General features: G+C 45.7%; 1 protein-coding gene across 1 annotated transcript in view; it reads right to left on the reverse strand.

Moving 5' to 3' along the window:
• The window catches only part of KDSR (3-ketodihydrosphingosine reductase), a 36,580-nt gene extending 26,850 nt beyond the window's left edge, over positions 1-9,730 (reverse strand). The window contains exons 1-3 of the mRNA XM_019729327.3: positions 9,449-9,730; positions 4,943-5,032; positions 2,921-2,977 (exon numbers count right to left, since the gene is read on the reverse strand). Of these exons, the coding sequence (XP_019584886.2) occupies positions 2,921-2,977; positions 4,943-5,032; positions 9,449-9,556 (255 nt within the window). The 5' untranslated portion in view covers positions 9,557-9,730. The remainder of the gene's footprint in view (positions 1-2,920; positions 2,978-4,942; positions 5,033-9,448) is intronic.
• Between the last annotated feature and the right edge of the window lie 4,013 nt (positions 9,731-13,743).

Here is a 13,743-nt window from a genome sequence, read left to right on the forward strand (position 1 = left end):
GAAACTGAAGTTCCGAATCCTAATAGGGACAACGAGCTCCTGTTTATTTTTCCTTTTGTGGGTGATGTTTTTGAAGCAGTTAGACTCTTGACCTAGGTATGTTCTACGTTCCCAGGGAGGGCCCTGAGAGAAGCAGGAGGGTGTCCCTGATTTCTCAGTCCTAGGAATCCTGCCGTGGCGAGACTGACAGTTACGCTCAGGGGAAGGCAGACCCACCGTGTCGTGGGGCATGTAAGTACATGAACGTTGTGGATCCACGTGCACTTGTGGGTACAAGGCAGTGGGCGTGCGGGAAAGAGCGCGCATGCGCATGGCTCTCGTGAAGCCTGGGTTCCAACTGTGTCCCTTCGTGAACTAGCTGAGCAGGACGTGAGAAGGCTGCGGCGGCCGGTACTGCCAGGGCGTCAGAAGCTAGTGATGACTGACATCCCTACCAGCTCAAAGAAGTCACGATGTGAGAAATGACGCTGCGACCAGGGAGGCCAGACGGGAATAAAAAGAGAACAATGGCCACAGGGTTTAGGGGCAGGAAGCTTTACTTAATACAAGGAACCCTGTCCAAACGACCTAAGTTCTTAAGAAAAGGAAACCACAGCCTTCGCAAATGTAACCTGAAATAGTCCAGACTTGAGGGGTCACCCTTGGATTTTATCCCTGGATCACCACGTAGAAAACATTTTTTAAAAGTGGGAATAGGAATCAAAGGATTAATTTTTAAACATGCGTTTTTATACAGCCTTAGACCATTTACTGTAAATAAAACCGATACCATAGACGAGTGGAATTTCAAAAAACAGTGTTAACAAATTACCAGGAAGAAAGTGTCTACAGGGCACTGCTTGTTGACAAGCCCGTTCTGGGCCCAAACGAAGGATCAAGCACCATCTTGCCCACCCCAGCCCTGATATCTGCCCCTCCCCTGTGGAAGTCAGAACTTTCTATATGATCTTTAGCTTCTGATAGAGGAGGAGGGGGCAGGAGTGGTGAGGAAGTCCAAAGCAGAGAGATGGCGCTGGTGCCAGGCAAGACTGGCCTTCAGCCATAAGCATTCAAGCCTTATGGTTTTAGATGACTCTTCCTTCCCTATGAGAATGACACGAATATGGGAAAGAAATGGGGAAATTTGCTGCGCTGGCAGCTTTGCTATATTTGTGGGCTTCAGAGAAAAGGGTACAGGCAGAGGTCACAGTACTAGAGAAAAACTCACATATGTGCACAGGAGCTGAGGACGAGGATTTCTACCTGCAGCATAGAATGCAATAGCAAAAAAAAAGCAAACAGCCCAACCATAGGAGACTGATTAAATAAATTCTGGGGTACCCAATACTATGCCACAGCAGTTTAAAAAGATGAGACGGATCTATTTTTATTGACATGAAAAGATCTCTAATATATTTTGGAAGGAAAAAGAAGCAATTAAAACTACAATGAAATACCGTTTAAAACCCACCAGAAAGGCCAAAATTGGAAAGCCAGCCAATACTAAGTGTTAACAAGGTGTGCGGCAATCGGAGGCACCAACCACCAGTGGGAGGGTAACCACTTTGGTGAAGTTGAAGATACGCATACGCTCAACTCAGCAATTCCATTCGTAGGTAGATTCCAGTCTTGCATATGTGCGCAAAGAGACAAACTTTAGTAATAGCAAGACACAAAACAAACTAACCAAAAAACTGGAAACAACCTAAATACCCACCATCAGTAGAACTGATGAACAAAAGGTAGTCTCTCCATACAAGAGAAGACTATACATACGGCAGCAAAAAAAAAATGAGGGAACTATCACTTTGTGCAGCAACATAGAGGAATTTAAAAAATTGTACCAGGTGAAGGAATCAAGCTGCACAAGAATCCATAGAGAATGATGTCATACAAATCTGAAGAGAGAGAAAGTAGGCTAGTGATTGCCTAGGGCTGGGAGGGGGTTGGGAGGGAACGGGAAATGACTATTAGTGGGTATGGACCTTCTGCATGGGTTGAGGGAACTGCTCTAAGATTGGTTCTGGTGGCGGTTGTGCAACTCTGGATGCATTGAAAACCACTGAATGGTACACCTCAGATCAGCAAAGTGCACACTAGGTGAATTGTAGCTCAATAAAGCTGTCCCAAAAAAATGATGCAGAAGTAAACAATGTACTATATTAGGGTCACATACATTTATGATCAAATTATAAAGAAAAGCAAAGGAAGGATCAACGCAAAAATCAGGTTGGGGGTTCCCTGTAGGAATCATACACAAGGGTGAAGCTAACGTGGGATTCAGGGCCTCGGTAAATTCCATTACTTAAGCTGGGTGATAAGTACGTGGGTACTGATTTGTTATGTTTTATACTGAAATATATACTATATATAGACACATACCATTTTATTCATCAAACAATTCCATAATCAAAAAAAATTTTTAAATGTCCCTTTCTCCTTAAGTGTTTATATAAAGTTGATTTAAATAAATAATTGAAATAAAATCACTTTCTGGTAAAGCACTGTTATTTGATCGTGTGTGTGTGTGTGTGTGTGTGTGTGTGTGTGTGTGTCTCTGTGTGTGTCAGAGTCTATACATTTTTTATAAGAATCTGAAATTCTAGATAATTCAAACTATTCTACCTTTTCAAAAACAGTCTAATACGTGTTTTTTTTTTAATTAAAGTTTATTGGGGTGACAATTGTTAGTAAAGTTACATAGATTTCAGGTGTACAATTCTGTAATACATTATCTATATCTCACATTGTGTGTTCACCACCCAGAGTCAGTTCTCTTTCTGTCACCGTATATTAGATCCCGTTTACCCTCTTCTACAGACCCCCTTCTCCTAATACGTATTTTTAATCTGGAAAATCTTACATCTTTCAATGAACTGTTTCCTTCAAACAACTGTATTGATTTGTACAGAAAATGCTTCAAGAACACAGTGATTTTTACCTGTTTATCATTAATCGAGTGCTTTTCAATTTCTTTCTTTGCCTGCAGGAGCCTCTCCTGAAAGAAAGAGAGAACAATTAGTTCTGGTGATTGTCTATTTGCCTGCTTGTTCATTTAAAAGGAGAGAAAAAGCAATTATTATTCACATTAAGTATTTATTAAATTCAAGACAACACCCAAGACAGCATCTATGTTGCACAGCAATGGGCCAGTTTACGAGAGAAAGAAGCTGTCGCGTATGGTAAGCTATGGCTAAGTGATAGCACGTTTTTAAATTCACTGCGTAGAAAGATAATAGAAAAATAAGCGAACTTCAAAAACCAATTAATGATATTAATTGCTGATGGTTACCCTATTAATTCGAATCAGCATTTTGATCTGACGTCACAAGAAAAACCATATGGATATGCAATGCTTCCCCAACTTAAGGGTACACGTGCTTCCATGTCAAGAGTGCTTTCGTAAGAGATTCTCCAATATTTTCCTCCTCTACTATGAAAGCATCTACAGTAAAAATCACTTTTCAGGTGGACCAGGTGAACCTATGCTTGGCTACTCTCAAAAACGCTCATAAGACAAGCAAAGGTACACATGTAACTGAATAATTTTTCCAAGGTCTCAATTTCGCTTGTTTCACTCATTTTCAAGAAGGCCAATACTGGTTTACAGTGTCTTAATTGGCTATGAAAGATGTAAATTAACTACATGCCAACAGCAAAGAGAAATAAAAAAGGAGAGGCCATCCTTCAGAAAGACACATAGGTTTTCTAAACATGAATGTGTCTATAATAAAATAACATTGTTCTATCAATAAAGATATACACAACTTGACTTTGCCCAAATCACAATAAAAAATTACATTAGAAAAAAAGGGATTTCTCGATGCCAGAAGGCACGCCTGCTCATTCACCCCCAGCCAAGCAAGGAAACACAGGGCACCCTCTGCTTCCTTTTTCACCTGTCTCGTGGCAAATATCGGCGTGGTTAAATCTCACAAAATGCTATTTTATTAAAGTTGTGTTTCCATTCTTGTAAGGTGGCGTCAATGCCAAGGCAAACTCACTATGAGAGAAGTCAGGGTATAAAAAGGTAGTTAATTCTGCTTTTCTTGATTTTAAAAAGAAATTATGGACGTCCAGGCCTAATTCCCTGTTATTATTTGAACATCCCCCCTGAGCCCTCCATGGCCTGCCGTTCTCCCTGGCTCTGTTCTTCTGTGCACCCCTACCTGGGCAGTCACTGTACTACTGACCCTCTTTTGTGCAGAGGCGCCCGAGTCCCCCAAGCACCGGTGCGGGGCTGGCGTTCCCATTCCCAACATCAGCCCCACTTCCTATCTCCATTCTACAAATATGCTTTGAGCACCTGCTATGAGCAAACTATGCCGGGCAGAGAACAACAGCAGTGGACAATACAGCCCTGATCACCTCCCCCCAACCCCAGGAAGCAAGAGGATTCTGCAACTGTTCATGGGACTGGTTTCACCGCTCTGGGCCAGGGAAGCAACTCTGGCAAGAATAACAGGCCAGGAATCAAGCGAAAAACACGCCTGTGTCAACTTGACTAAACAAAACCCACGTTTTGTCAAACTGCTGGGGAGCAGTGAGACTCCTCTGTGGGGTCTGGGTTTGCCCAGAGATGTGTATCATGTCATAAGCAAATTAGAGAGAGACGTGGACACATCCTTCAGGAAATCGCTCACAAGCCAGCACCTCCGGTGGGCGGAGGGCTCTCCAGGGCTTCCTGTGGCCTGAGTTTGTGTTGGCCTCTGCCGTCTCAAGTTCTGCAGCCTCTGTGGTGTTGCCTAATAGTTGCTGGCACTAAATAAACATTTGTGGAGCTGACCTGACTTCAGCAAAGAAGCCTTTGCCCTGAAATGACAAGTGGTTCAGGAATCGCACCTCAAACCAGAGATGGGAGCGATTTCCAGTGCGGGTGTCGACAGCAGGACGCCCATGCAGCCTCTCTGAATAATTTAAGGTTGAATGAGAAGGTTCGTAATGATGGACCTAGAACACTTACCTCATTTCGTGCAACCAGAGTTATGAACGCTCCTTGTTTGTAGCACTCGATCGCAATACACTTTCCAATACCACTGGAACCTCCCGTGACCTGAAACAAAAAAAAAAAATCTTCTTAGTACTTGACATTTCCCTTGTGTGGGACATTTACTGAAAATAATTATGACGGGCCCTACAAACCAATCTATAAGAACTAGATTTTTAGCTTTTGTAGCTTCTCCATCCCAGACTTAACGAATGGGACGAGCACAAACGTCAAACTGCACTGTGGGCAGGGCCCGCCACTTCCAACGTCCCCAGTACTGAACTATGGACTGCACACCAATAATCTTTTTCTGAATTCATCGGAAGGCAAGTGCCCTATAAATCTAGCTAATAAAGAGTACATTCATCTAGGTGGTGAATACACAATGTGATATATAGATGATCTATTCCAGAACTGTACACTTGAAACCTATATAATTTTACTAACCATTGTCACCCTAATAAATTTAATTAAAAAAAAAATACATTTGTCTGCCTTTGAGTCCAAATCCAACTGAATCATATTTCCTTTCTGCAAACCTCCTATGCATGACTAGCTTTATAAGAGATGAAAAAGGGGGCACATTCTCTTCTGATATTTTAAATGGCCGCTTATTATAAAGTATTCTATGGTCACACGGAAATCCTGAAAAGTACAGCTTTTCTTCCTGTACGATTCTGCCCCTCGCCATCTACAGCTCAGCCATACTGGCTGTCTTTCAGTCACATGCTCTCTCCAATCACCAAGTGGGCCTTTGCATATTTCCCCTCCCCTGCCAGGAATGCTCTTCTCCCCACTTTCGTCTAGCTGGCACCTCCTCACCCATCAAATCTCAGCTCAAACATCACTGCCTCAGGAAAGCCTTCACTCACTGCGGCGCCCTGACCATCACCCACTTTTCAGCACTGCGTCCTTTTTGCCTTTCGTTTATACGCGCACAGAATCAGCTAAGGATTTATTTGCGTGAATACTTAATTCATAACCATCTCTCCTATCACCGCCCCAAAAGCTCCATTAAAAATACCCACATTATTTTTGCTCCCCCACTATATTCCTAGCACTTTAGGACAGTGCCTGGCATGTAAAAAGGATTTAATGTCATTAGACAAATGCAACTTCATCTTTCTAGTCATTTTCCCTATGCAAGTTATGTCACGGGGGTCAGGTGAAGGGGAAGGAAGGTGTCAGAGACACATCTGTCTTTACAGGGTACTGTATCCTACCTAAAAAATAATTGTGTCGTAATGTCTTATGTCAAAAAACTAAAAGGTTTCACAATACTGCATTAAGTAGCTCTATCAAAACTCAGTTAACCATGTCCCTGTAAGTCAAACATTTAGATTATTTCGAATATTTTACTGTTACCTATTAATCGTGCTGTAAGGAACATATCCGACCCCAGCCTGTTTTAAAATCCTCAAGAAGCCTCTTCCTACAATGTTCTGACCTCCACATGACTCCTCTACATCTCCTTCTTCTCCTTAGCCTCATCTTTCCACCGTTGAGATTTCTTTAGAGGATCATTAACCAATTATCTACAGAAGGTTACGGTAAAAACATACTTGTTGCCTAGGTGAAAGTTGGCTATCGAGATAATTCATGGGTGGCTTTGCTTTATTAATTTGCACCAGACATTCCAATTCCATAGCAATTATCAGGACCCCTAAAAATGTTATGGCTGTTTTATGATGTTCTTTCTGCTGCCTAAATGTCCCTCCACCCAACATCTACCTATTCTGCAGAAGCTAGTTCCAATGTCCCCTATTCCAAGAAGCTTTTCCTGACTCCGTCACGCAGCCCCATTCTTTACCTGTCACTTTCTACCCTGTGCACAGTTACGTATGTACATGTCTTAACTCTTTTGCCACACTGTAAGTTCCTTGAGGATGAGTACCAACTCCAATATATGTCTCTCATTCCTAGCACAGTGCCTTGAAAAAGGAGTTGCTAAATAAACACTTGCCTACATTAATTTGCAAAATGGTATAGGGTGACATTTCTCTGAAAGATACAAGAAAACTTGTAAGTAAAAATTCCCTATTTGTTATTCAATGACTTAACGGTTGAAGTTATGAGGGTATTGAGAAAATGCATATGCTGTAAAGTGCTACCTAGATATTAGCTATTGTTATCACTGCTGTCCTTTTCCTAGACTATGCCAGGTGAGCTAGCTGTTCGACCTTGATCACTTACAAGATGATTCTATGAGAACAAGAATAAGATTTCAACTTTTGGATCATGGTTCGTGGGAAACTAACCTTCCAGTCAAGTCAGTTGATTTTTAAAAGGCATCTAAAAATACACATAAGCCAATTCTAGCCAGTTACTCTGAATATCATAAGAAAATATAAGAGCTTTGTATAATAGCTGAGAAAAATGGTAAATATTGAGTTGTCCGACAGTTGGTAAACCGAGCCCAGATGTGGGACACTAAAGATAACAGTGTAATTGCCTTTCTCTATCACTCCCTCTTACTGTTCATTGCAAATATTGTTTAAATCCTTAATCACACCATACGCCTCTCATTGAGGGCAAGAGAGGGGTGGTTTGCTGCAAGGAGAGCTGTTCCCAGCCATCTCCAAAAAAGGGAGAACTTGATTTTCCAGTACTCAAGTCAATTAAACAGCTTTTTAAAAATCAGCTGATTTAAATAAATATGTCTTGTAAGACATCTGCAGTTTTACCACTGTAATTAGGAAGATAACATTAGTGTATAAGAATTGTTCTAAAAATGACACCATACACAGTTCTGACCTAGTCTGTTCACTTCCACATCAGTGGAAGTTCTACCACCACCTGGTCTAGTCCTAACAAATCTCGAGAAAAATAATTACACTTTCACTCTTCTTATGACATTAAAAAAGAAGACAGATGGTGACATCACGTGCATTATTCATGTCATCCTCACGTTATTTATAATGGCAGATTAAAGCTGGATGGTGAAAATAAGAAATTCTTGCTGGTCTATCCCAAGGGACTCGCTTGTCATCGTACCTACCTATGACCTGCATCACGATGGGTCTGGAAGGACTAGAGTCAGGTTAAGGGAAACTCTCCTGGGAACACTGACTCAAAATTTTCATCACTGCTTTTAGCTTTACCTTTTTCCAAGTTGTGCTCTGCAAACATAAGTTCTAAAAGAACCCAACTTGTAAAGCCATGCTTTTGTGGCAGAAGTTCTCTGGTGGATGTAACACTGTCAGGATTCAGCATGATTATAAACTTTTGCCTTTCTCTCTCTCTCTCCCCCTCCCTCCCTCTCTGAATTTCCACTCCCCTCCTCGTCTATCTTCCACATCAGGAATGACAGGAGTTGGAAATTTACTGATAGTTTTACAAATTAAAGGAAAGACCTTTTCTCAGTCACCAACTCTTGTGCCGATTTAAAGCACACTAAAAGAAATGGCCATCCTATCGTATCACAGTGCAGTGGGGACACACGTATCTCAGCAGAGACTCGAGAATGTCACCTTGGGCACCAGAAGGATTTGTGCTGCCAGCTTAACAACTCACTGACTCCTTAATCATAATCTCACCCCTCCGTGTGCACCGGGGTGGGGAGCTCCAAATAAGAAAACGGATGAGAAAGCCACCGCAAATGAAGTGCTGGGCACGGGAAAGGAAGCATTGTCGCTCAGTTTAAGAGAGGTGCCACACCTGTAGAAAAGGGATCTCTGAAGACATGAGCTTCCGGTAAGAAAGAAACCAAACCCATCCACATCCCCCTCATCCCTGAAGCGCCAGCCAGGTTGTTTGGCTCGTCCCTCTGACTTGGATGATGGCAGAGGATTGCACTGAAACACCGGTCAGCCGACCCCGGGTGGGGCAGAGGGCTGAGGGCTGCGCTCCGAGAGACGCGCAGGGTAGACCGGACAGAAGCGTGCCAGGACCGCCGGCCCGCTGGGTTCGGACCAATTTCCCCCCATGTGAATCACGTCCTAGATTCCTTCGGCCACTGCTCTTTCTGCCACTCGCACAGGCCACCTCCCAGGGCCGAGCTGCCTCGGCCGGTCCTGGCGGCTGGGACTCCCTTCCCTGCCGCCCGCCTCCTCGCGGCCCGGCGGGCACCGCGCGCATCACCCCGCGCGGTCACCCACCGCGGTGTCCTCCGCAAAGTTTCTCAGCCTCTCTGCTGCTCGGTTGACTCATCGGGAAAACTGAAGACAAAAACAGCCACATCCCGGGGATGCCCCGGGGATTAACGAGCGGCAGCCGAGCCCCCGGAGCGCCGGGACCAAGCTCGCAGGCGCTGTGCCCCGCCGCCGCCCCGCTTTCCGGGCCCGGGAGGAGCCAGATGTAGGGGAGGGCGGGTCCCCAGACCCTCCGCAGAGACAGTGCCGGCATGGACCGCCGCAGGTGACGCTCCGTTTGGAGAAAAGGCGGGCGGCGGCCCGGTGTGGGTCGCCGGCCGGCGCGCCAGGGGGCAGGCTCGGGGCAGCCGGGCGGGCCGGGGAGGTGGCGGCGCAGCCACAGACCACTCACCACCACATGCGCCCCGGGCAGGGCGAGGGGCTTGGGGCTGATGAGCGGAGACAGCATGTAGAGCAGCAGCACGAACGCCATGAAGAAGGTGGCCACCAGCAGCAGCATCGCTCCGCGGGGCCTGGGCCCGACCACCGGGGGCCGGGGCGGCGCAGGCGCAGGCTCAGGCGCGCGGGGCTGTGCGGCGCGGGCGGTCACGCGCGGCCGCGCGCAGCAGGAGCCACTGTTTGGGTTCGGCCCACGGGCCCGCGGCGGAGGGGAAGAGGAGGAGCCGGCCGAGGGCGCAACTGCGGCGGGGCGGTGCTTCAAAGCCCGGAGGCTGGCGCGGTTCGCGGTGCTGCGGCTCCCGAGGGCCCGACGCCCCCTGGCGTTCGGCCGAGGCCTCGCAGCCTCCCTTCGCGAGAGGAGCTGCGCCGCCAGCGCCACCCGGGAGCGCCGGTGCGAGGGTGCGGTGACACTGCTGGTTTGGGTCGCGGGTGCTTCTTAGGACCGCGGAGAGCTGGTTTCCGGACCTTCCCGAACACGCTTGGGTTGGGGTGGGCGGACCCGCTCGGCTCCTGCGGTTCCGCCCTGTCGCCGAGTGTCGCCAAACCCTGCAACCGGCGTGTCTGGAAGCGTTCCCGAGCGTTCCAGGCGCGGATCCGACTGATGCCTGGAAGCCCTGGGATCAAGCTCTGAAATACGTACCCGCCTCCATTTCAGTTTCTTGGCGTGCTTAGAAAATGGTCACAGCCCCCTGTCGCTTTTCAGAGGACCGGGAAAACCTGACGGAGGGGTTTAAAAATCACTCAGGTAATTCAATTTCGTTGAGTTCAGAGTGCAACTTTTCTTTCTTTTTTTCTTTTTTACCAAGATGGGGTTTTAAAAAAATAAGCTGGAGATCGAATTCACGTCCCTATTTAAAGTGCATAATAAATGAGTTTTAGTATAGAGTTGTGCAACCTGACCACAATCAATTTTAGAACATTCTGTTAAACCCTCCCCCACCTCACCCCCAATTTCTGTATCCATTAGCAGTCACTCCCCATTTCCTCCCAAACCCAGCCCAGCCCTAGGCAATCACCAATCTTTCTGTGTCTCTATATATGCTTACTCTGGGCATTTCATATATAGAATCATACATTATGTAGCCTGTTGTCTCTGGCATCTTCCACTTAGCATAATGGTTTCAAGGTTCATCCACGTTGTGCAATGTATCACTACTTCCTTCTTTTTATCACCAAATTACGTTCCATTGTATGGATATCCCTGCCATTTATCCAGTCATCAATTGATGGACGTTTAGGTCGATTCCACTTTGGGGCTATTATGAATAATGCTGCTGTGAATGTTCACGTACAGACGTATGTTTTCATTTTTCTTGGGGGTATACCTAGGAGTAGAATTGCTGGATCTGTAGGCAAAAAAGGAGTTCTATGGAAAGTAACCTCATAGGGTGATTTGGTCGTAAATCCTAACGGGGCAGGTAGTTCATGGTGGGTAGTCAAGTCTCAGCCATATAACTTCTTTAGTGAAAGTCTTACCTTTATCTTAAGCAAACCCTGTCCATGGTTCTTGTGCATCTAGGTTAACACACCTTTAAAACGCCTCTTTTCAGACTCCTCCTTCTCAAGCGTGACCACCCTCAAGAGAGCACATAATCTGAGCTATCCGGTCATCTGATCCCAGACTTGACTTCTGTCACCTTCATGTAATCTTCCTTCCTTCTTTCCAAACATATAAAAGAAGCTGCAAAGTGTCATTTCTTGGAAGCATTTACTCAGTGTGCTGAGATCTTGCTTCCAGGTAAATCCACTGTTTGGCTCAAATAAATTTTTATAAAAATTGTCTATAGATTTGGACATTCCTGTGTAGACAATCTTATGGTAATTATGTTTCACCGGAACTGCGTGAATATTTTCCAAAGCAGCTACACCATTTTACATTCCTAAGTGTATGTGAGTTCCAATCTCTCCACAACCTTACCAACACTTATCATGTCTTTTTAATTACAGCCTTCCTAGTGGGTGCAAAATGGTAGTTCATTGTGATTTTGACTTGCATAAGGCACATATTTTTGTTTGCTTGCTTGTCCTTTTTGTTTTTAGAAATACTAAGCTCAGGAGCAAAGGAATTGATCCGTTTATTGCCCAGAGTTAGCCAAATTGTGAGGTTTGAGGACAGAGTCTCTGAGACTTGACACCAATTGCAAATTTGGGGTTCCCAAACCACCTTCACTTTTGATAATTCTCTAGGTAGAAGGACTCACAGAACTCCCTGAGAGCTGTTATACCATACTCATGGTTATGGTTTATGACAGTCAGCTAAGGGAAGGCATGCACTGGAAAAGTCTGGAGGGCTCCAAATGCCAAGCTTCTGTTGTCATCACCCATGCAGTCTAGATGTGTGAACCTCTCAGCACTGGTGTGTGACACTACGCATGGAGTACTGCCAACCAGGGAAGTTCATTTGGTGTCCACAGTTTTTAATTGGGGCTTCATTATGGAGGCATGATTGATTCATTGATAGAATGCCCATGTGGCTGAACTCAAGTCTCCAGGTCAACTGAGAATGTATGACACAAAGCTTCCATCTAAGTCACACAGTTGATCTTTCTGGCATGGCCAGCCCCCACCTTAAAATCTAGTTTGGCCAGCCCTCATCTAAATAAAGACATTTCTATCAGGAATGACATAGTTTATGTCCCAGAAGCCAAAGACAAAGGTGAGACCTTCTCTTTGGGTAAGGCCAAATTCTTGACTCCATAGGCCACCACCTGGCTGGCCTTTGTCCACAGATCTACTACAGCAAAACAAACAGATGCCTAACATGGAGGAGGCAGTCCACACTGAGTAGGAATAGGAGGCCCTTAAATTCCCCTATAGATTTGACCATTCATTGTGGCATTGCCATCTCAGTGGTAGTGTTACACCGTATCACTGTATCAGATAGGAAGAAAGTTGAGGTGATATGGAGAAAAAAAGAGAAAAGTGTAGCCGTCATCACCATCTTCCCCTGTGAGAACTACATAGTCATACTAGCATCCTCCCCACCCCTTCTCGTGAAGGTCCCCCTGAAAAGTGGAAGACTCTACCTAGTGGGGACCCTTCCTTGGTCCCTCGTGCTGAGTGTGAGTGCACATTCATCAAGGCATGTAAGTCAGGCCTTCAGGCCTTTCTCTTCCCCTCTCCCGTTTCAATTGCCTGTTTCAAATCTCTGTTAGACCTTTACTCTGAGGACAACGTGCAACATGCTACGTCCATTTGATGTGATCGCCCTTTGCCCCTTGTTGGACCTATGGGCTGTAAGATGTGCTTCTAGGTCTGAAGAAACATTACCTCAGAGGTCCAAATTGGTGCAGTATCTTCTGGTTCAGCCCTTTTCCAGTATTTTGAACATTGCATCGATCGCTGGGCATGCAAAGCCCAGTCCAGAGTGAGTCTATTTCTGTCAAGGTCCATTTGTAGGCTTCCGGGGCTGCCAGCGTCAATCCACTGCCAGCTCTGTGTCACCTTCCCTTTGGGGAGTCTGCCCCCATAGCCATCTGCAGCCTCTGTCATTCTTGTTGGCCAACAGAAAAGTTCTTATTGGTATTTCGTGCCCCAGAGGGAACACGAGGGCTATGTCTACATTCATCCCATCGCTGTTGCTGCATGAGTGCCCTAATCCACTCATTTCATGGACCTCGCTGGCCACCTCGAGTGAGCACAGCAGGAGATCCATTTGCTGGTGCCAGTTACCTTCTGATCCTAGGAGTGCTGATGACTGGTGACACGCCCCACTTTAATGTACCCCCTTGAATTTCCATAGTGATTCCATACAGCCGTGCCCCAGACAGGCATCACAGTTTTCCATTGCTCTTCTACCTAACCATATGGCCAGGCCATTAGCACTGGTTCAAAACCCAAACACAGGGACGAACAGTCTGTAATTCGGCCAAGTTAGCTGATTTGTTTTCACCTTCTTCAGTCCGAGTAGCAGCCTTCAAACAGGATGCTGCCCGTTGTCCTTGAAACGGACATCCATAAACCTAGCGGCTCTTTTGGGGGTGGTCACAGGATACTGCCCAAGTAGGCCAATGGCTACAGGTCCAGCAATTCCTCAGGTGGTTCCAAAATTGGCAGTAGGGAGAGAATCTATCTGCTTGTGAACATAAGTTCACCCTTTGCATATCCTGGTAGCGTGTTCCTGCAAAACCAGTTCCATTTTATGATGAAACTCTTCTGGGCACTGCCGTCCCCATTAGGGAATATCTCTAACATCTGTAAGGTGATACGTCTTCTATTGGTTCTGTGTCTCAGGAGAACCCTAATACA

The sequence above is a fragment of the Rhinolophus sinicus genome, chromosome 4 (genome assembly GCF_057876585.1).
Source record: "Rhinolophus sinicus isolate RSI-liver-muscle chromosome 4, RSI-T2T, whole genome shotgun sequence".
In the NCBI taxonomy this organism is placed as follows: Eukaryota; Metazoa; Chordata; class Mammalia; order Chiroptera; family Rhinolophidae; genus Rhinolophus; species Rhinolophus sinicus.